Below are 22,809 nucleotides of genomic sequence, written 5' to 3'. Positions count from 1 at the left end.
AATCTTCCTGCCCTGCTTAGAGACTGCTGCTCCTCTCCCCTAGTTCTTCCCACACTGACTTGCACTGAAGTATCCCACCTCTCTCCAACTGGAAGTCTGCTTTGAAGGAGGGCAGTACAAGGCAGAATTTCTGTGTGGACCTGTACTAACTCAGGGCTGGCACAGGAGGGGGTAGGGGAGGCAGCAGACTTTGCTAGAGGCATGCCACTGAACCCCAAACTCTATTGCTCTAGGCCAGGGGTAGGCAATTCCGGTCCTCGAGAGGCAGGTCAGGTTTTCAGGATATCCACAATGAATATGTATGAGATGGATTTGTATGCACTGCCTCCTTGAGATGCAAATCTATCTCATGCATATTTATTATGAATATCCTGAAAACCTGACCTGGCTACGGCTCTCAAGTACTGGAATTGTCTACCCCCGCTCTAGGCGGATGCTTAATTCATGTAGTGGCAAGACCAATCCTGCTAATATTGCTGAGGAGTCGCAACCCACTGAAGCTTTGCATAGTGTGTATTTGCCTGTTCCTTTTCCTAGCAGGTAGATTTTCTTGTCAAATTTTATATCTTAGGTTACTAAATCCTACTCTGTAAAAGTCAAAACAAGTTCAGCTTATATTTGTCCAGATCTCTAGTTTGCTGCCATTTGGAGGGTCCTGACTCAGGTTTTCCAATTCCTTAAGCCAACCAGGGTTGGGAGTCAGCCATTGTGCAATGGTGTCATCCAGTGGCTGGATTTAGGTTCCAAGATAGCAGAATTTCAGAATGAACCCTGGTGCCCTAGCTGTGGGCCGAGGACTCTCAGTGCAGTGGTTGGAGTAATGTAAACTGGGAGGGGATATAAAACACAAGAAGAAAGCTCTTAATAGTTATGAATGAAGAAGGCAAAAAGAGGAAGAGACAGCCTGAAGTGGGAAAAGTTCAACTCCTTCTTCTCACAGATACTATTCTGATTTTATTTCTAGAGGAAGCATGAAATCACACTTTGACAGAAAAGCTGAGGCTAGTCCTTTATCTCAGAGCATGCTGAGATTCAGAGGGCTCTACTGAATAGACTTTTCCATAATGGGATAAAGGCATTTTGAATAAGACCCAAAATGGCTTGGGCTGCTGCATGGCAATATTGAGACAGCTGGTTTGCCTTCCGAGTTTTGGTGAATTCCTTCTGTGTCCCATTACCTGTGCTGCAATGAGCAGCAGCTGCTCTGGCTCTAACAACTTTGATCAAATTGGAGCAAGTCATTTCCTCCTTGTTTTTAGCCCTCCTTGTCTTTCATTTAGTGTGCTAATGTTGTGTGGTTTCAGGTTGCCATGTTTTGCTTCCACATTGACAGCGATAGGTTGCTCATCGCATCACAGAAATAGACTTCGTATTCCTTGGTTACTGGTATGAAATATATTTATTAGCAATAAATGAAAGTTAGCAAAAGACACTAAAAAGCGACACTCAAGGCAGATAAGGATAATATACATACAATGTAGCTAGCTTCTGTACTTGGGATTTATCTCTTCTTCTCTCCCTCCTCCTTTCTTATGCCAGCCAACATAACAATTGCTTTTCTATTGGCTATATGGTGTATACACTCATCATGGAGCCATCCTGAAAATTGACATCACCTGGTGCCAAAACTGACCTTTCTATATTTTCCTTACAAGTGCATTTCCAATACTAAGGCTAATAATTAATTTTATTTTATTTTATTCTTATATACCGCCAAAGCCATGGAAGTTCAAGGCGCTGGACAATCAGCAAAGAGGTTACAATCAAAGTCGACAGTACAATCTTACATAATGAAAGAATTGGAGAGCTATATAGTTCTTAGCAGAGCTGTGTAGATTCTTAGTTTACAAATCGATTGAACAACCTCGTTTTTACCATTTTTCTAAAATTGAAGTAGGATGAGGAGGGGGGCGTGGCTTAGCGCGAGCACGGATGGAGGTGTGATCCTGAAGCTCCTCACCATCCAGGCAATGAAATAAAGAAAAAATTATTTTTCCTTCAAATAATTGTATAAAAAATATATAAACGGAAAGCTGAATAAAAGATACAAAACAAAATCCTAAATTGCGGTATTTGAAGAAGGGTATGTGCAGACAGGAGATGGAAAAGCGGAGTGCCGTTTGAGCTGACGGTTACAAAGAATTGAATAATAGCGCTGAGGTATATGTTTATATTCTGACCAGATATAACAAGAAGCTGATGAGAATCGGGAAAGCAGTCTGTGTTTTCGGAGGTTTTAGAGTGGCTTGAAAGCAGTGCTGAGACTGAGAGACGAACGTGAACTGAAATTAAAAAAAAAAAAAGCTGAAGGAAGTTGGTAAGCAAAGAGCTGTCAGTGTCGGCGATTTCAAGAGACTATGAGATATAAGTTTGATTGAGAAAATGTAAAGAATGGATATGTTCTGATAAAATATAACTAAAGAAAAAAAAAAGCTGAATTGATATATTTGAAGCGCGATTTGTGCTGATGAGAGTCGGGAAGGCATAGAACCGTTTGTGCTGGCGGTTTATTGAAGTTTGAATGCTGAAACAGCATGGTAGATGGGATTGAACAGTTTGGCGAAATAGAAAAAGAGGAGAAAAGTTTTTATTCTGAACAAATATATACTGAAACAGAAAAAAAAAGAGGAAGCTGTGAAAAGTCAGGAAAGCTGAGAACTGTCTGTATTTCAACTGATTCGGGAGACTTTGGAGCAGTACTGATGCTGATGAATGTGAAAGACCAGATAATCAGATTGTGATCCGATTAAAAATAGACAAAAAAAAAAAAAAAAAAGATAACCTGAATTGCGGCAGTTGAAGTGAGATAAGTGCAGACAAGAAAAGGGAAGGAAGAGAACCATTTGTGATTTTGACGGTTTCATTGAACTTGAATGCAGCGTTGAAACCGTGAAGTACAAGTGAAAGATCAGATTGATTGGAAAAATTGTGAAAAAGGAATTTGTGTTCTGACCAGCTATATTGAACAAAAAAAAAAAAGATTATTCTTTGGAAAAAAAAAGGGGATTAAAAAAAGAGAGAGAAGGACTTGCATTTTCTCTCAGAAATCGGGTGCTGAAGCACTGAAGACAAATAAATGTCAGCTTACTAATAATAAATAAATAAATACTGAATATCACTTTCCTCTGACAAAGCTGCGATTGGGCTTGTGAGAGAGGAGACAGAGAAAAGGTTCAACGGAACTTTTAAAAAAAAAAAAAAAACTGAAACAGCAAGACATTGAGGAATTTGAGAGACACTGAGAAAAAACAGAAGAAAATTGCTTAAAGTTGGTCAAAATAGGAAAAATAACTCTAAAAAAGTGTTACTCTCCTTAATCAGAGCTGCGATTGGGCTTGTAAGAGGAGGGAAAAAAAGAGTTCCCCTATATCATTGAAAAAGTGAGAAAAGAATTTTCAAACTAACATAGATAAAGGAAAAAGAAAAGAGCATAAAAAGAAAAATTTCTAATTCAAATATATAACAAAATCTTGGAAGAAAAGAGATTAAAAACCTAAGAATACCAAATCTAAAAGATTTAAATACAAGAAATAATAATAACCAAGAAAAAGAAAAAGAGAACAATAACATGGCAAGTACCAGACAAAACAAAAATGAGGCTGGTACATCTGCAAAAAGACAGAAACAAGAACAAATAACACCAAGCAAGATACCACTTCCTATCGAAGAATCAGACACATTAAGCAAAGCTGAAGTCATGGAAGAATTAAAACAAATCAAACAAATGCTGAAAGAAACTATTACTAATATGTCTGAAATGAAAGAAGAAATTTTAAATATACATAGACAAATGGAAGTTAACAACAAAAGAACAACTGAACTAGAATCAAAAATGGAAACTATAGAATGTGAATCAAAAAGATGTAAAAACGACAACCTGGAATTAAATAAATTAAAAGATCAACTGGAGGATTACGAGAATAGAGGAAGAAGAAAGAACATCAAACTCTTCGGAATACAAGAAAATTTAGAGGGAAAAAATACTATCCTTTTCCTTGAAAATTTAATTCCAAAAATTCTACAATTAGACTTGAAACAAACAATTGAAATTGAAAGGGCGCATAGAATCCCAATAAAAAATTTAGAAAATAAAAATAGACCAAGACCAATCATCTTCAAAATGTTGAGATACCAACAAGCGCTAGAGATACTAAATGCTGCAAAAAAAGATAAAAACTTAAATTATAAAGGATCAAGATTATGGTTTTTACCAGATTTCGCCAAAAACACAGCAACTAAAAGGAAAAGACTACTAGATATGAGACCTCTACTCAAAGAAAAAGGATTTAAATATGGTCTATACTATCCAGCGAAAATGAGAGTGTCATCTGGAGACAAATCGTTATATTTTGAGGATCCCGAAAAACTAAAAGAGTTTCTTTCTAAACCTGAACCTATGATATATTAACATAATATATTAAGAAGGTTTTGAAGACTCTATGAAAAATTAGGAAATATAACATATCGAAACATTTGAAGAAATGGAGGAAAACAATACAAAGAAAAGACAATAATAATTATATGAAAGAAAGAACAGAATATATGAAAATTATTAAATAATACACTGCATATAAGTTTAAAATAATTATATGTTGAAATCATAATACTAAGGAAATACAAATTAACACATTGTTAAATGGAAAATGATACATTAATAAAATGTTATGGAAAATGATTAAATAAATATAAAAGATCAATATAGATAGATAGAAGGGAAATTTGTTTAAACAATTAAATATTGATTGCCTGGAATGGGGAGAATGTTAGGATTATAGTTCCAATGTGTATCCTTAAGCAGCCAATGTATTGGGTGGGAAAGGGAGGGATAAGAAGAAAATTTATTAGAATAATTAAGGGAGATACATTAGGGTTAAATATGTGTGTCATGAAGAAAATTTTTTGGTTATTAAATATGAAAGAGGAGAGGAAGAATAAGATAATGAAAAATATAAAAATATATAATGTCTTTTAAAATATATTCAATCAACGTCAATGGCCTGAATCACGTAATTAAAAGGAAAAAAATATTAACATTTTTAAAAAAACAAAATGCAGATATTTACTGTCTGCAAGAGACCCATCTTAATATGAAGGAATCACAGAAATTATCAGGTGGATGGATAAAAGAATGTTTTTTTGCTCCAGCAGTGGGTAAAAAAGCAGGGGTTGCAATCCTTATAAATAAAAAATGTATGGCCAATATAAAGGTAAAAAATTCAGATCCACATGGAAGATGGATACATATCGATATAGGTATGGGAAATGATACCCTGACGTTATTTAATATATATGCCCCTAATTCGAATCAATCAGAATTTTTCAAAAAGCTACAAAATATGTTATTACCACTGGCTGCCTCTAATTTAGTGGTGGCTGGAGATTTTAATGCTGTAATGGATCCATTATTGGATAAAAAACCAGGTAAAAATATTAAATCTTTAGGTCTAGACAACTTAGTTCAATCATGTGATTTGAAAGATATATGGCGTATTCTTCATTTTGATGATCAGGAGTATTCATTTTGTTCACAGGTTCATAAATCATTTTCAAGAATAGATTATATTTTTGTTTCAACAAATAAAGTGCAACAAGTGATTAAAGCCTCCATTGATCCTATTATCATTTCGGATCATGCGGGAATATGGATAGAATTACAATTAGATCAATTAGAAAATAATAGACCTCTTTGGAGATTTGATAATACATTGCTTGTGGATGACAAATTTTTAGAAAATTTTAAAACACAAATTAATGAATTTTTTCAAATAAATTTAGTGGAAGATACATCTATAGAGAATGTATGGGATGCATTTAAAGCAACTATGAGGGGTAATATCATATCATATTCAGCTTTTATTAGGAAACAAATTAAAAAACAATATATAGAATTAGAAAAAGAAATAAAAATATTAGAAGCTAAATTGATAAGTAAATGGGAATATGAAGTTTTGCAAGCTCTTTTGAAAGTAAAAGGTAAATATAATGAATTAACTTCAAAAATGATAAGAAAAGATTTGTTTTCCAAGCAAACGGTGTATTATGGAAGTTCTAATAAGGCGGGAAAATTATTAGCAAATTATCTTAAGGCAAAAAAAAGAAGAACTAATATTAATGGAATAAAAGATGATAATGGTATAATAACAAATCAAACAAATATAATATTAAAACAATTTTTAAATTTTTATAAGGATCTATATTCTTCCGAACCTTATTTGGAGAAACAAAAAGATGGAAAAAAATTTTTAGATTTAATAAATGGACCTAAGATTCCTGATCATATAAAACGAAGTTTAGAAGAACCTATATCATTAAAAGAATTAGAAACAGCATTGAGATCTCTTAGAGTTGGATCCGCTCCAGGTGGTGATGGTTACACAGTAGAATTTTATAAAACATTTCAAAATATCCTCTCCCCACATTTATTAAAATTATATCAGACACAACTTATTAAAGGTAATATAAAAGGTACTATGGCTGAATCAATAATAATTGTTTTGCCTAAGCCAAATAAAGATCCTACTTTGGTTTCAAACTACAGGCCTATATCTTTGATAAACGTTGATAATAAACTTTTGGCGAAAATTTTGGCTTTAAGATTAGCCAAAGCTCTCCCACATATTATAGATATGCATCAAACGGGTTTCGTTGCTAAAAGACATTCCTCCAATAACTCTAGACTATTATTTCACATGCTAAACTTATCAAAAAAAATGGATGAACCGACATTTACAGTTTCATTAGATGCCGAGAAAGCATTTGATAGGGTAGAATGGAATTTTATGTATCAGGCTTTAGAATGGTTTGGTATAGGTTCTGGATTTATACAAATGGTAAAAACACTGTATAGCTTCCCGATTGCAAGATTAAATATTAATAATAAGATATCTGATGGTTTTCAATTGCAGAGGGGAGTTAGACAAGGTTGTCCTTTATCTCCTTTGTTATTTGATGTTGTATTAGAACCCTTATTGTTAGCAATACAGCAAACGAGGGAGATACAAGGAATTCCATATTCAGATATGGAATATAAAATTTCGGCTTATGCTGATGATATTTTACTTTATTTGAGAAATCCAGAGTCTACCTTATCTTCTTTATTGGAATTAATTGATAAGTTTGGCAAATTTTCAGGTTATAAAATTAATTGGAATAAATCTGAAATTATACCCTTGAATGTTTACTGTGTAAAAGGATTATTTGATACTTTTCCATTTATATGGAAAGAAGAAGGATTTAAATATCTAGGCATTCAAGTTAAAAAAACAATTGAAGATACAGTAAAAGAAAATGAAAAATTTGTATTGAAAAGAGTTACAGAGTTATGTGAGCAATGGAACCCATTACATATTTCTTGGTGGGGAAGAGTTCAAACTATTAAAATGATGATGTTGCCTGTGGTTTGCTACCAAATGAGTATGATACCTATTTATTTTCAGGGGTCCTTTTATAAGAAGCTTAATAGAATTTTAACAAAATTTCTTTGGCTTGGTAAAACACCTAGAATAGCTTTAGTAACCTTACAAAAATCAATTAAGGAGGGAGGGGTAAATTTTCCAAATTTCTATAGGTACCATCAAGCCTATATTCTACGTCAGGGTATGTATTGGATCCTCCCAGAACTTATAGATAATGCACCAGATTGGTTATATTTGGAATGGCGCCTTATGTTTCCCCTAAATTTAGTTCATTTACCAAGTATTAATATACCTAAAAGATACAGAGAAAATAAAATAATAATGGATACTTGGAAAACATTGAGATTTATTGATAAATTAACACCCATCCCAATATATAAATCAACTAATCAATCCATATGGATAAACTCCAAGATCAAAGTAGGCGGAGCTCAAATCCTTTGGAAGAACTGGATTATTGCAGGAATCAGATCTCTAGATGATATTATTTCAGAAGGTAAACTGCTGGATTTTTCACAATTACAACATAGATTTGGTCTTAATAAAACACAAAGTTTTAAATGGTTGCAATTGAAGCAGGCCATTCAGGTTGGGTTCCCTGAATGGAAATCATTAAACAATCAATATAGTTTAAAGTTCTTATGCTTTAAAGCAGACTTCCTAGGACATCAAGCCGCATTGTGGTATAAATTAATATCTGGATATTTGAATAAAAAACCAAAAAATGGTCTAAGAGACATTTGGAGCATTGAGATTGGACATCAAATTAATGCATCTCAATGGCCACTAATTTGGTCTTGGAGAATGGGATGTACAGTGTCAGCGTCTATGAGACAAACATGGTTCTTTTTATTACATAGAGCTTTTTGGACCCCTACTCGTTTACAAAAACTAGACAGTTCTAAGTCTAATAGATGTTGGCACTGTAATCTAGAACCAGGGACATTAGATCATTTATTATATCATTGTCCTTATATTAAAATATTTTGGAATTCAATTTGGCCACAAATTAATAAATTAATGGAAAATCATATTGCAATATCATATGATACAATTTTATTTGGAACAATGATGAGAAAAAAAAGTCAAATTTCACCAGAAAATAATAAACTTTTATTAATTATGACAGGGGTTGCCATTCAACATATAACTAACAATTGGAAAAATTACAACAACCTAAACTACACATTTTGGTAGAATACAATATGCCATGTTTTTAAAATGGAAAGAATAATAGCAATACAAAAGGGGACATATAATAAATTTATAAAAATATGGGGGCCATTGACAAAATACTGTAATGATTAAATAATAGAATACTTTTTCTTCTTTTCTTCTTTTAGAGATTTTTTTTTTTTTTTTTATGACACACATATAGGGGGGTAAGGAAAACAATTTATATAAAATATATTATAATATATGATACAAAATGTAACACATGATTAAAGGATAATAGAAGGGTGGGGGGAGGGAAAATGAATAAATTTATCCAAAATATATTGTATTAGATATAAATATGTTATTAAATAAATATCAATTGTATTCTAATATATTGTATACTTTTATAAAATTTGAAAATACTATATTAAAGGGATGAAGGGGTGGGGGGAGGGTGAAGGGGAAAATCAAATTCAGATATACATTGTGTTAGACATAAAAGTGATACCATACATGTATCCAATGTATTTTATTATTGTGTACACTTTTTGTGAAATTTGAAAATAAAAATATAATGCAAAAAAAAAAAAAAAAAAAAAGAAGTAGGATGAGGAGAGCGTGATAAAGTTACTAAGCCAATCGTTCCATTTGCCTGCCTGGAAGGCAAGAGTTCTGTCCAAGAATCTTTTGTAGTGGCAGGCTTTTATTGTCGGAGAACAGCCCCTCCCCCCACCTTCCTGAGTTACACTGTCCTTGCTAGTGCGTCTTAGGAGAACATCATATCATGTCCCAAAATAATGATGCCAAGTCAGCAGATCTGACTGCTGGTTTCTGGAGCAAAGGTGAATCTCTCTCTTTTGCTGACAGAGGAAAATGACTGCTTAGAAGTCTGAATTCATATGCATAATGTCTCTCTTAGAAATATAACTATTTGGGGTTTCACAGGGGTCTTCGCCTACAATATATGCAGGTCCTATGCTTGCGTCATCTTCTGCCTACATTTTCATGCAGGTCTTATTCCTGATTCGTCCTCAACATGTAGACTGTTTGGTCCATTCACACAGATGTGAGAGAGCTGGGAACCTTTGCAGCAGCTCAGGTAGCAGGATGGTCTTTTGACTAAAGCTCTACAAAAACAAAATTTGAAAATTTGAGCTTGACTGGAAGCTTGAGTGCATGTTTCTTATCCTTACTGGGCCTGATGATGCTTGTGAAGTAATTTTAGCTTGCTGGCCAAATACTGTTGTAACAGTTACAGATCAGTCTAAGAGCAGTGCTGAAATGGACTCTTGAGACTTGCAGGGATTGTTCTGAAACTTAAATTGTTTATTCATGGAGGTACAGCAAGAAATGCATGATGATCAAAGAGAGAGGAGTAAGAAAAGAGGCTTTTTAGGGTAGAGGTAAAAAAAAAAAAATCCAGTTGAGGTCAAGAACAGATAGAAGAGATCAGGGAACTGGACTGAAGAATAAAAATATGGCTGTATTAGTTCAAAATCTTGCCCAAATTCGGGCCACAAATTTCCATTTGCCGAATATAGCAGCTGGAGATTCAAAGAATGTACTCATTTAACTTGATTAGTCTCCATGCTCAGAATCTTATTAACTAGACACAATAGGGCTCATAATTGAAAGAGAAAAACGTCCAAAAACCAGCCTAAGTCGGCACTTGGACGAACATTTCTCAAAAACATCCAAGTGCCGATACTAAAAATGGGTTTTGGATGTATTTCTAAACGACCTAGGCCTTCATAGTGCCGCTGAACGACCAAAGCTAAATGGGGCATTTCGGGTGGCGTGTCGAGGGTGGGAGTTGGGCTGGACATGGGCCAGCTTAGACTTAGTCGTACAGCATGTATAACCGAAAGTTTTACAACAGAGCCTAGATGGATCTTGGACGTTGTGACTTGGACGTTGTGACTTAGACCATGTAAAACATGGTCTAAAGTCACAAAAACCCACCTAAAGTCACCAGATAAGCACTGCAAACACATAAAACAGACCCCCACACACTACCCCAGTGATCACCAATCCCCCCCCACCCCCATAAAAATTTTAATCATAACTTTAAAATTCAGCCTCCAGACCATCATCACCTGGCCGCCTGGCATAGGAAAGCCTAGTCGTCCAGCCCAGAGGCAGCTTAAGTCGTCTTGGGGGTGGGTTAGGGACCCATAGAGAGGCAGACCATGCCCATAAGCCCCTGTAATCACTGCATTGATACTTAAACATGTGCACTCCCCTATACACCCCCTTTTGTACTGGCATATAAGTGGCTCCTGCAGCCATAAGGGCTATTGGGGTGGTAAATAAGTGGGTCTAGAGGATTCTGGAATTGGTTTGGGGGGCTCACCGTAACCTATAAGGGAGCTGAAGGGAAGAGAAGACATAGCACCCTTTTTGTGAAGTTCACAGCAGTGCCCTGTAAGGTACCCCACTATTTAGGTGGCATGTCTGGGTGTGCAGTCCATCACTTTGCAGACCCCTCCCACGTCCAACAGGGCTTGTTTTAGGCGTTTCGGACTTGGACGGAAAGTTGGACGAAAATGTGGTATAAAGATAGACGATTTAGTGGCTTGGACGATCAGATCGGCAGGACGATTTTTGAAAGTAAAAAAAAGTTGGACGTATCTTTCGAAAATGTGTCTTAAGCTGTTTTTTTACTTTGGACGACTTGTGAGATGGACGTAAATGGACTTAGACGTCCCTTTCGATTATGCCCCTCCACACTTTTGGCCCGATATGATAAATATTAAAATTCTGGACACAAAATAACAAAGCACACCGGGCACAGATCTATAAACAAGAAATGAAAATGCTAAGCATTTTATTTTCAAATAAAGACTGTGGTAAATGCATTGATATCCACTTCTCTGGATTAAAATAGCACCTCTAGTGTAGTACATATAAGGTTATTCAAATGGTACTGTGCAACCATTAAGCTTTTTATTTTTATTTATTCAGCAGTTGAAACATGGGACTTCCAAGTCAGAGCATCACAAATGAATGTCCATCTCACATGTATTTTAGAATAGGATAGGATACAGCCTGTTCTAAAATATGAGAGATGGGATTTCACAAAATGAAACATCCAAATTATAAATGGGGCAAAATAAGGGACAGATGTCTGTATGGCAGCACAAGAACAATCATCTTATAAAATGGCTACACATGTCAATGCAGAACAGAGCAGCAGCCTAATGGTTAGAGCAGTGGGTTGGGAATCAGGGGATCCAGGTTCAAGTCCCACATCAGTTATGTGTGTGGCTTTTTTTTTTTTTTTTTGATCGTGAGCCTTCCAGGAACAGAAAAATACCTACTGTACCTGAATGTACCCCGTGTAATCTTCAGGCTTGCAAGTGTCTTTTATATATTCAGGTACAGTAAATAAGAGCTGAAATGGGATTTGAAAGAGAGTGACATGGTGACAGAATTTGTAACCGTCTCCATCCCTGTGGATGACTGCGGGAAACCATCCCGTGTCATTCTTTAGTGTATCGCAACCTCAGTCCTTCTACACCAGCATTTCTAAGTGCAAGGTTTGAGGATCAGTGGCTTTAGCCCATTCATACTCTGATTCTTATGTGAGCCAAGTATAAGATAATGAAGCCATTGTGACATCACTGATAAGCTTGGCTCTTACTGGTGGAATTAGACATTATGACATCACAATATCTGCTCTGGATATCAGAGACTGTCATTCTCTAGTGTCTATCTCAACCTCATTCCTTCTATACCAGCATTCTTCAATGCAAGGTTTGAGGGTCAGTGACAGTGCCCATTCATACTATGAGTCTTCCCTCTCTCCTTAAAGAATGACATAGGAATGGTTTCCTGCCGTTATCCACAGGGACGGAGATGGTGACAAATTCTGTCGCTGTGTCATTCTCTGCTTCAGTCCACTGCACTAATCATTAGGCTATTCCTCAGACCTGTATGTTGCTTTGCTAAGAATGTCCATAGTACCTGAAGCTGTCATAGAGCATGGTAGCCCTTGCCAGCTTCACATTTGAGGAAGATGGGGGAACAGCAACCACTTGCGGTGTTGTGCCTTAATCCCTCCAGTGATAGCTGCTCAATTAGAGCATCTTTCTAATCTAATCTAATCTAATCTAAAACACTACTTATTAATTGCGCTATACCAAAAAGGTTCAAGGCGATTTACATTCAAAGAGGCCATAAAATCTACAGGAAAATACAAAAACAATCAATAATTAAAATATCATATAAAAAAGTTTTCAAATTTTTACGAAACCTTAAATAATTGATATCAGTCCTAATGTAAACAGGTAAATTATTCCAAATTGTAATGGCAGAGAAAGCAAAACAGGAGTTGAGCTGTCATTTATACCACACTCCTCTAATCTGTGGAAAATATAGTAATAAAATATCACATAATCTGGTGGAAGAATAATGCAAATAAAAAAATACCCAAAATCAGATTATCTGAAGAGTCAGTCTGTTTATACGATGAACTATGCAAGATGATTTTAAATTTAATTTACCTCTTAAGTGATAACCAATGAAGATTCTTTTATGCTAATGCAACACTTTCATATCTATTTAGACTAAAAATTAATCTAACCACAGTATTCTGGAACAACTTCAATTTTTGATCAGTTTTGATGTTAAGTTCAAATATAAAAAATTACAGTAATCAAGTTGAGGTAACACTAACTTCTGAACCAACAGTGCAAAATGATGTTCAAAAAAGCACGACTTCACTAGCATAAGTTTCTTCATAATATATAAAATCTTCCTCCATAAATTAGAAATTTGATCTTCAAATTTAAGAGAAGAATCTAAAACTTTAGACTTTTTATCTAACATAGATGTGACAAGTACAAGATCTAAATACAGACATCTTCTATGTTTCTTTTTTTTTTTTTTAAGTTAAATAAATTTTTATTGAGTATTTTGAAAAATACAAGGAGCAATTCAAATACATAAGAATAAGATAACGTTTTGTATATATATATGATCTATAAATATAAAATTAATTATAAAGGACCATAGTATTAAGAAAAGCTCAGAGTACCGGTAATGGAGTTGTTTGTGAAGACTGTATGAGAAAAAGATGAAAGAAGACAGAGTAAAAATAAAAAGAGAAAGGAAAGGTGGAGAAAAGGAAGGGAAGACAGGAATGTCTACAAAGCAGAGCGTACATATGAATCTAAAAATGACCAGGGTGATTTCTTGCTTTTTAAATTCATGGAGATTCGGAGTGTGATTTTACTCTCATATGCATATGATTCAAGTCTATGATACATACATAGTGAGTTCCACCAAAACGTATAATCTAATAACGAAAATGATTTCCAATTTTTCAGAATGTGCATGAGAGCAGTCACAATCATGGTATCAATGAGTTTAGGAGGACATTTTGATTGCGCGAAGCAGGGATGTTGAGATCGAAGGATTATAATGTCCATAGAAATTTCTTCTGAGCAGTTAGTGATAGATTGTATGGTATTCCAAATTTGGGTCCAAAAAGAGCGGACTAAAGTACAATGAAAAAACATATGATCAAGAGTTCCCTCCTCTTTCAAGCAGTTCCAGCAAATAGAGTCAAGTTTTAAGTTGGCTTTCCATATGCGAAATGGGGTCCATATTGCATTCCACATAATAAAGAACATTGATTGTGAAACTCTAGAAGATAGAAGTGGGCGGTTTGTTGAAGACCAAAAGAGTTCCCAATCAATGTCAGATAGCGGAATGGTGAGTATATTATCCCAGTGTTTCATAGATTGATATGAAAAAGTGAATAAATGATCTCTCAGAATATTATAGAAAAAAGATATAGCTTTTCCTTTTGATAGAGACCATAAAGACCAATGGTAGATCTTCTATGTTTCTATGTTTATCTTTTTAGACATGGATGTCCTTTCCCATTCTGTGACTGAAATTGAAATCCATATTATCCCAGGACAAGCAGGCAGCATATTCTTAACACATGGGTGACGTCACCGACGGAGCCCTCGGTACGGACCTTTTTAACTAGAAGTTTCTAGTTGGCCGCACCGCGCGTGCGCGAGTGCCTTCCCGCCCGACGGAGGAGTGCGTGGTCCCCAGTTTCTTCGTTTCCGCGGAGCGAAGAAGACGCGTGTGTTTTTTCAACGGCCGTTGAAACCACTTTTTTGCCTTCCCGCTCGCGCTTTTTTCCCTATTTTTTCTTCTTTTGCCTTCGGGTTTCTTTTTCCTTTGATTTGTAAAAAAAAAACAAAAAACTTTGCTTTTTTTCCCCTTTTTTCGATTTTGCCCCGGCAGGGCCTGTTGCCATTATACAGGCCTCGGGGTTCGATTTTGCGGAGGCTGTTTTCCCCTTCATGCCCCCGCAGGTCGGTTTTAAAAAGTGCCAGCGGTGTGCACGCCCGATCTCCCTCACTGACCCACACAATTGGTGTTTGCAGTGTTTGGGTCCGGAGCATCAGGCGGACTCCTGCACCCGCTGTGCCACTCTTAAAAAGAGAACACTCAAAAACCGAAAAATTCAACAAACTCTTTTGTTCGGCACCGGGTCGGCGATGGACTCCTCGACATCGACAGCGGTACCACAGAAATCGGCACCGTCTACTTCGACACCGCCCGACCCCGCATCGGCGTCTCTGGCGCCAGGTAAGCCGGCTAAGAAGCCTCCCTCTTCCCTCGAGCGCCCTCCAACTACGGTGGCGACACCGACCTTGCCGGCCTCGCGCCGACCCCGCAAGCGCTCCGCCCCGATCTCGGTGAGTGCCTCGTCATCGGCCTCCTCATCGCCGGGGCGTGGAGTGGCATCTAAGGAACCGAAGCAAAAGAAAGCGGTTCCGATGCCACCCCTAGATGACCGTATTTCGGCCATCTTAAAAGTTCAACTCCAGGAACAGTTACAGCGACAGCTCGAGCACCTGTTGCCCACTATCCTGGCACCGCTCCTTCCGGTACCAGACCGGCCCGAGCCCCGTACCGAGCCCCCCGGTATCCACCCCATCGGTACCTATCAACACCTCCATGCCGATTCTTTCGGCTGAGCAACTTCATACCCATCCGGTGGTTCACTCCCATACCACGACGGATCCTCCTCGGCACCAGGCAGAGCGTCATACTTCCCGGGACCGGGATCGACGCCGGTCCTCTTCTCCTGGTACCGTTTCGGTGCGCTCTGGAAAATCTTTATCCAAGACTCGCCATACCGCACCTTCCACCCCGGTGTCTCGACATGCACCAGAGGTCCGGGACCCTGACTTATGGGAGGAATCCCCTCCCGGTACCGAGGAGGATCCCTCCTCATCTGATGAGGACCCGTCGGCACCCGATGCCACCTCCAAACCGGAGCAGTCCTCCTTTTCGAAATTTCTCAGGGAGATGTCTGCAGCCCTATCCCTTCCTCTAGAATCTGACTCAAAAAAGTCTCAAGCCTTCCTGGAGGCTTTAGATTTTGAACAACCTCCTAAGGAGTTCCTCAAGCTTCCCGTGCATGACATCCTACGGGAGACTTTTTACAAAAACTGGGAGAATCCCCTTACGGTACCGGGGGCCCCCCGTAAACTGGACAACCTCTATCGTGTCATCCCTATCCCAGGGTTCGACAAGTCTCAATTGCCCCATGAGTCCCTTCTTGTTGAATCCACCTTAAAAAAGACTCAGGGCTCCAGTGTCTATGCCTCTACCCCTCCTGGCAGAGAGGGTAAGACCATGGACAAGTTTGGCAAGAGGCTCTACCAGAATGCCATGCTGGCCAACAGGGCGAACAACTATTCATTCCATTTTTCTTTCTATATGAAACATTTGGTCCAACAGCTGTCCGCCCTCCAAAAGTACCTGCCGGAGCGCAAGGTCCCACTGTTCCAACAGCACATCTCTGCCCTTCTTCAACTGCGCAAGTTTATGGTCCGCTCGATATACGACTCATTCGAGCTCACCTCCCGTGCCTCTGCCATGGCCGTAGCCATGCGCCGCCTGGCCTGGCTGAGAGTCTCCGACCTGGACATCAATCACCAGGATCGTCTAGCCAACGCCCCCTGTCTCGGGGATGAACTTTTTGGAGAGTCTCTGGATTCCACCACCCAGAAACTCTCCGCCCATGAAACTAGGTGGGACACCCTGATCAAGCCAAAGAAGAAGGCTCCACCTGCCCGACCTTATCGACCTCAGTCGTCTTATCAGCGCAGGTTCTCAGCCAGGCCACTCAATCCGCCTCCTCAACAACCTCGGCGGCCCCGTCAACAACAGCACCATGCCCAGGCTCGTTCTCAGTCCACTCAACCCTCCAAGCCTCTTCAGCCTGCAAAGCAGTCTCAGCCCTTTTGACTCTTCTCTCCAGGGCATAGCCAGTCTTCCACCTTCGCTACCTCTTCCACAACCAATCGGAGGTCGTCTCACCATATTCTCCAGCCGTTGGGAGGTCATCACATCGGACCAGTGGGTCCTCAACATCATCCGCCACGGCTACTCTCTCAACTTCCAGACTCTTCCATCAGACAACCCTCCCGTAGAGTCTGCTTCACACTCATCTCAAACCCCCCTCCTCCTGAGGGAGGTTCAATCCCTCCTCCTTCTCAATGCCATCGAAGAAGTACCTCCAGATCAATGGGGTCAGGGATTCTACTCCCGCTACTTCCTGGTACCCAAAAAGACGGGAGACCTCCGTCCCATTCTCGATCTCAGGGACCTCAACAAGTGTCTGGTAAAGGAGAAGTTCAGAATGCTCTCCCTTGCCACGCTCTACCCTCTTCTTTCTCAACACGACTGGCTATGTTCCCTGGACCTCAAAGAGGCCTACACTCACATCTCCATCAATCCGACTTCTCGCCGCTATCTGCGGTTCCAAGTACTGCACCGCCACTATCAGTACAAGGTGCTACCGTTTGGCCTCGCTTCCTCACCCAGAGTCTTCACCAAATGCCTCATAGTAGTTGCGGCCTTCCTCAGGTCTCACAACCTCCAGGTGTTCCCCTACTTGGACGATTGGTTGGTGAAAGCACCTTCATCTCAACTTGTGCTACAGGCTACTCATCACACCCTCTCTCTCCTCCACCTCCTGGGGTTCGAGATCAACTACCCCAAGTCGCATTTGCTTCCCACCCAGCGACTTCAATTCATCGGAGCTGTTCTGGACACCACTCTAATGAGGGCTTTTCTTCCCTCCGATCGTCAGTGGACTCTACTCCATCTCTGTCGTCAGGTGCTCAAACACCCCTCCATCCCTGCTCGACAGATGATGGTCCTCCTGGGACACATGGCCTCGACAGTACATGTCCTTCCTCTAGCGCGTCTCCACCTCCGCACGCCTCAATGGACTCTCGCCAACCAATGGTCACAGACTACGGATCTTCTTTCTCATCCCATCTCTGTGACATCATCTCTTCAGCAATCTCTCCAATGGTGGTTGAGCTCCTCAAATCTTTCCAGGGGTCTACTCTTTCATCTGCCCCCTCACTCTATGATCATCACCACGGATGCGTCCCCCTATGCGTGGGGAGCTCACCTAGGAGATCTACGCACCCAGGGACTTTGGACCCCACAGGAGCGTCGACATCACATCAATTTCCTGGAACTCAGAGCCATGTTCTACGCCCTCAAGGCTTTCCAACATCTTCTCTGCCCTCAGGTTCTCCTCCTGTGCACAGACAATCAAGTCGCCATGTACTACATAAACAAGCAAGGCGGCACCGGATCTCGCCCCCTTTGTTTGGAGGCTCTACGCATCTGGACCTGGGCCACGGCCCACAACCTCTTCCTCAAGGCGGTCTATATCCAGGGCGAACAGAACTCCCTGGCCGACAATCTCAGCCGCATCCTTCAACCTCACGAGTGGACGTTGGACCCTCCGACTCTGCTCTCCATCTTTGCTCGCTGGGGCACTCCACAGGTGGACCTCTTTGCAGCACCTCACAATCATCAGCTGCCCCAATTCTGCTCCAGACTCTTCTCTCCTCACCGTCTGGCCCCGGATGCATTCCTCCTCGATTGGAGGGATCGATTCCTGTATGCCTTCCCTCCACTTCCTCTGATGTTGCGGACCTTGTCCAAGCTCCGCAAGGACAAAGCCACCATGATTCTCATCGCCCCTCGGTGGCCTCGTCAACACTGGTTCTCCCTCCTGCTCCAACTCAGCTCCAGGGAGCCCATTCCTCTTCCTGTGTTTCCTACTCTACTTACACAGCAGCATCAGTCTCTACTGCATCCCAATCTGTCCTCGCTCCACCTGACAGCTTGGTTTCTCTCGGGCTGACCTCTCCGGAGAATCTATCTCAACCTGTCCGCCTCATTTTGGACGCCTCTAGGAAACCGGCCACCCTCCAATGTTACCATCAGAAGTGGACCAGATTCTCCTCATGGTGTCTCCGGCATCATCATGAACCCACCTCTTTAGCGGTGGAACTTGTATTGGATTATTTGCTCTCGCTGTCCAATGCTGGCCTCAAGTCTACCTCCATCAGAGTCCACCTCAGTGCCATCACTGCGTTTCATGAGCCTATCCTCGGAAAACCCCTCACGGCTCATCCTCTGGTTTCCAGATTTATGAGAGGTCTCTTCAATATCAAACCGCCTCTCAAGCCTCCTCCTGTCGTCTGGGACCTGAATGTGGTTTTATCAGCACTCATGAAACCTCCGTTTGAGCCTCTTGCCACAACTTCGCTCAGGCTTCTTACCTGGAAGGTGCTTTTCCTAATTGCCATCACCTCTGCCAGGAGAGTTAGCGAACTGCATGCACTGGTTGCTGACCCACTGTTCACTGTTTTTCACCATGACAAGGTTGTTCTGCGTACCCACCCTAAATTCCTTCCCAAGGTGGTCTCGGCTTTTCACCTCAACCAGTCCATTGTGTTGCCCGTCTTCTTCCCTAAACCTCACTCGCATCCTGGGGAACAGGCGTTGCACACGCTGGATTGTAAGCGTGCCCTTGCTTACTACCTTGATCGTACCAGAGCTCACCGAACATCCCCTCAGCTATTTTTGTCTTTCGATCCTAACCGTTTGGGTCGTCCTGTCTCCAAACGGACGCTTTCTAATTGGCTTGCTGCCTGTATTGCATTCTGCTATGCTCGGGCCGGTCTCTCACTGGAAGGAGCTGTCACGGCCCACAGAGTCCGAGCTATGACTGCTTCTGTAGCTTTCCTCCGTTCCACACCCATCGAGGAAATTTGCAAGGCAGCCACTTGGTCCTCAGTTCACACGTTCACTACTCACTACTGTCTGGATGCTTTCTCCAGACGGGATGGACACTTCGGCCAATCTGTGTTGCAAAATTTATTTTCATAATGGCCAACCATCCCCCCTCCCTCTTTGTTAGCTTGGAGGTCACCCATGTGTTAAGAATATGCTGCCTGCTTGTCCTGGGATAAAGCACAGTTACTTACCGTAACAGGTGTTATCCAGGGACAGCAGGCAGATATTCTTACGTCCCACCCACCTCCCCGGGTTGGCTTCTTAGCTGGCTTATCCTAACTGGGGACCACGCACTCCTCCGTCGGGCGGGAAGGCACTCGCGCATGCGCGGTGCGGCCAACTAGAAACTTCTAGTTAAAAAGGTCCGTACAGAGGGCTCCGTCGGTGACGTCACCCATGTGTTAAGAATATCTGCCTGCTGTCCCTGGATAACACCTGTTACGGTAAGTAACTGTGCTTTTTGGGCCTCCCTGGTTCCGCCCCCAAAATGTACAGACCACGCCCCTTTGCCATATGGATGTACTGCAGTGCCAGACGACCATATCCTGGTTTTGTAAATATTAGGACTTGGACATCCATGCAATATGGACATCTAAATGCTAGTTTGTTTTTGTCCAAAACAAGATTAGAGCTTCTAAAATAACTACCATGGTGTCTTCAGGCTTTGTTCTACTCTGCAATAATTAGTACATTCTCCTTTCTAGTTAATGCCTATCTTATGTCATGTTTTTTCCCCCTCTACAGCGCACGAAGGCAGTCGACCTTAATGTTAATATTTTGGACTTAAGCAGTGAATTTCTCATGGGAACTCATGTTCCCAACAAGATTGACCATCAGGTCGTGTCGGATCACATTCGCAATAACTTCATATTTGATGGGAACTACATTCAAGTTAGTGGTCTCCATGCTGATTCCTCAAATGACCTGGTGCGTACCTTTCTTGTTAAAATTTGTGGCACTTTGCACTAGGGTTCGCTGTCAGATGACATCACCTACTTAGTGATCCTGCTGTCTGTCTTTGTTGCAGGTAAACATCATTGCTTTCTTTTTTTCTTGAGCAGGCAGTATAATTTTATCAAGGAAGGCTTTGTTTTCTTATAAATTTAGGTGCGAGAGGCAGCATACAAGATTTTTCTGTACCCAAATGCTACTCAGCTTCGCTGTTTAGAGGAATTGCTTACCAGCAGAAATCTTCTGGCCCAGCTGGTTGGATATCCTACCTTTGCCCACAGGGCTTTGAAAGGAACAATGGCAAAAAATCCAGGTATGGTTTCTGTAATGCTGTGGAGCGCTGTATGGAAACTGGAGGACTGGCAAAAGCATTCACTTTAATACTTCTTGATAAAATCTTATTTTTATATATTAATTTTTTGTTGCATTGTTACATCAATTGATGTGAAGAAACTATATTTTTTCGAATTGAATATATCTGTTAATGTTTTATCCCCTCCTATACAAAGCCGTGCTAGTGTTTTTAGTGCCGGCCGCTGCGGTAACAGCTCTGATGCTCATAGAATTCCTATGAGCGTCCGAGCTGTTACTGCCGCAGCCGGTACCAAAAACGCTAGTGTGGCTTTGTAAAGGAGGGGGTTAATAGGAGGGGTTTAATTAGATGCACTGTAAGGGCCTGATTTATTAACCTTTTTATTTCATAGAGACAGTGTGACAGAAAATCTTCAATAAATTAGAATGTAAGGGGCTGGTAGTGAGTGATTGATTTTATTTAGATAATATTAACTAGATATTCAGGGCTCCTTTTACAAAGCTGTGCTAGGGCCTTAACGCGCGGAATAGCGCACGCTAGCCGCTACCGCCTCCTTTTGAGCAAGCGGTAGATTTTCGGCTAGCGCACGCTAATCCGATGCGTGCGCTAAAACCGCTAGCGCACCTTCGTCAAAGGAGCCCTCAGTGTTTATTTGTTTTATTAAAAATCTTTATATTACTACTTAAACTACCAATTAGGATCAAAGCGGTTTATCAAGTTTTATTAGGATTTTATATACCGCCTATCAAGGTTATCTAAGCGGTTTTACAATCAGGTACTCAAGCATTTTCCCTCTCTGTCCCGGTGGGCTCACAATCTATCTAACGTACCTGGGGCTATGAAGGATTAAGTGACTTGCCCAGGATCACAAGGAGCAGCACGGGGTTTGAACCCACAACCCCAGAGTGCTGAGGCTGTAGCTTCAACCACTGCGCCACACACTCCAAAATCATTACACTTTACAAAATCATTCTGAATAATGAAAAGAACTCCATTAAAAATAGGAAAGAGAAAAAAGAAAAAAAATCAAAATACTCATAAATTTATATAAAATAACATAGCGGTCCTTTTATCAAGCTGTGGTAGGGGTTTAACGCGCGGAATACCGCGCATTAAACCGCCTGCCGCACTAGTCGCTAATGCCTCCATTGACGAGGCGTTAGTTTTTTGGCTTACAGCGGGGATTAGCGCGTGATAAAATGTCCGACGCGCTAACCCCATTCGCGCATCTTGATAAAAGGAGCCCATAATTTACTCATCTTTTATTACACCTGTACAATGCAGATTGTAACAATGGATTCCAGTCATATCGATGTGAAAAAGCTAATTGAAAATAATAAGCCTTTAAATGTCTTTAAAAAATTACTAAGGATTCCTTTTTCTCAACTCCAATGGTAAAACTATTCCATAAAACCGGAACCAAATAAAAAATGCACAGTTCCTAGTCGATGCAAGATGAGCTTTAGAAATAATGAGGTAAGACTAGTCTATTATCACTCAATGATCTTAATAACCGACTAGGAACATAAGAACATAAGCAATGCCTCCGCTGGGTCATACCTGAGGTCCATCGTTCCCAGCAGTCCGCTCACGCGGCAGCCCAACAGGTCCAGGACCTGTGTAGTAATCCTCTATCTATACCCCTCTATCCCCTTTTCCAGCAGGAAATTGTCCAATCCTTTCTTGAACCCCAGTACCATACTCTGCCCTATTACACCCTCTGGAAGCGCATTCCAGGTGTCCACCACACGTTGGGTAAAGAAGAACTTCCTAGCATTTGTTTTGAATCTGTCCCCTTTCAACTTTTCCGAGTGCCCTCTTGTT

At 40.4% G+C, this 22,809-nt stretch overlaps 1 protein-coding gene across 3 annotated transcripts in view; it reads left to right on the top strand.

The window, feature by feature from the left end:
- The window catches only part of MIPEP (mitochondrial intermediate peptidase), a 190,942-nt gene that overhangs the window by 23,207 nt on the left and 144,926 nt on the right, over positions 1-22,809 (top strand). For all 3 annotated transcript variants that reach the window (XM_033949151.1, XM_033949152.1, XM_033949150.1), the window contains 2 exons: positions 20,466-20,648; positions 20,829-20,985. In XM_033949151.1, the coding sequence (XP_033805042.1) occupies positions 20,466-20,648; positions 20,829-20,985 (340 nt within the window). The remainder of the gene's footprint in view (positions 1-20,465; positions 20,649-20,828; positions 20,986-22,809) is intronic.

This window comes from Geotrypetes seraphini, chromosome 6, assembly GCF_902459505.1.
Source record: "Geotrypetes seraphini chromosome 6, aGeoSer1.1, whole genome shotgun sequence".
Classification (NCBI taxonomy): domain Eukaryota; kingdom Metazoa; phylum Chordata; class Amphibia; order Gymnophiona; family Dermophiidae; genus Geotrypetes; species Geotrypetes seraphini.
This window is presented reverse-complemented; position numbering and strand designations above follow the sequence as displayed.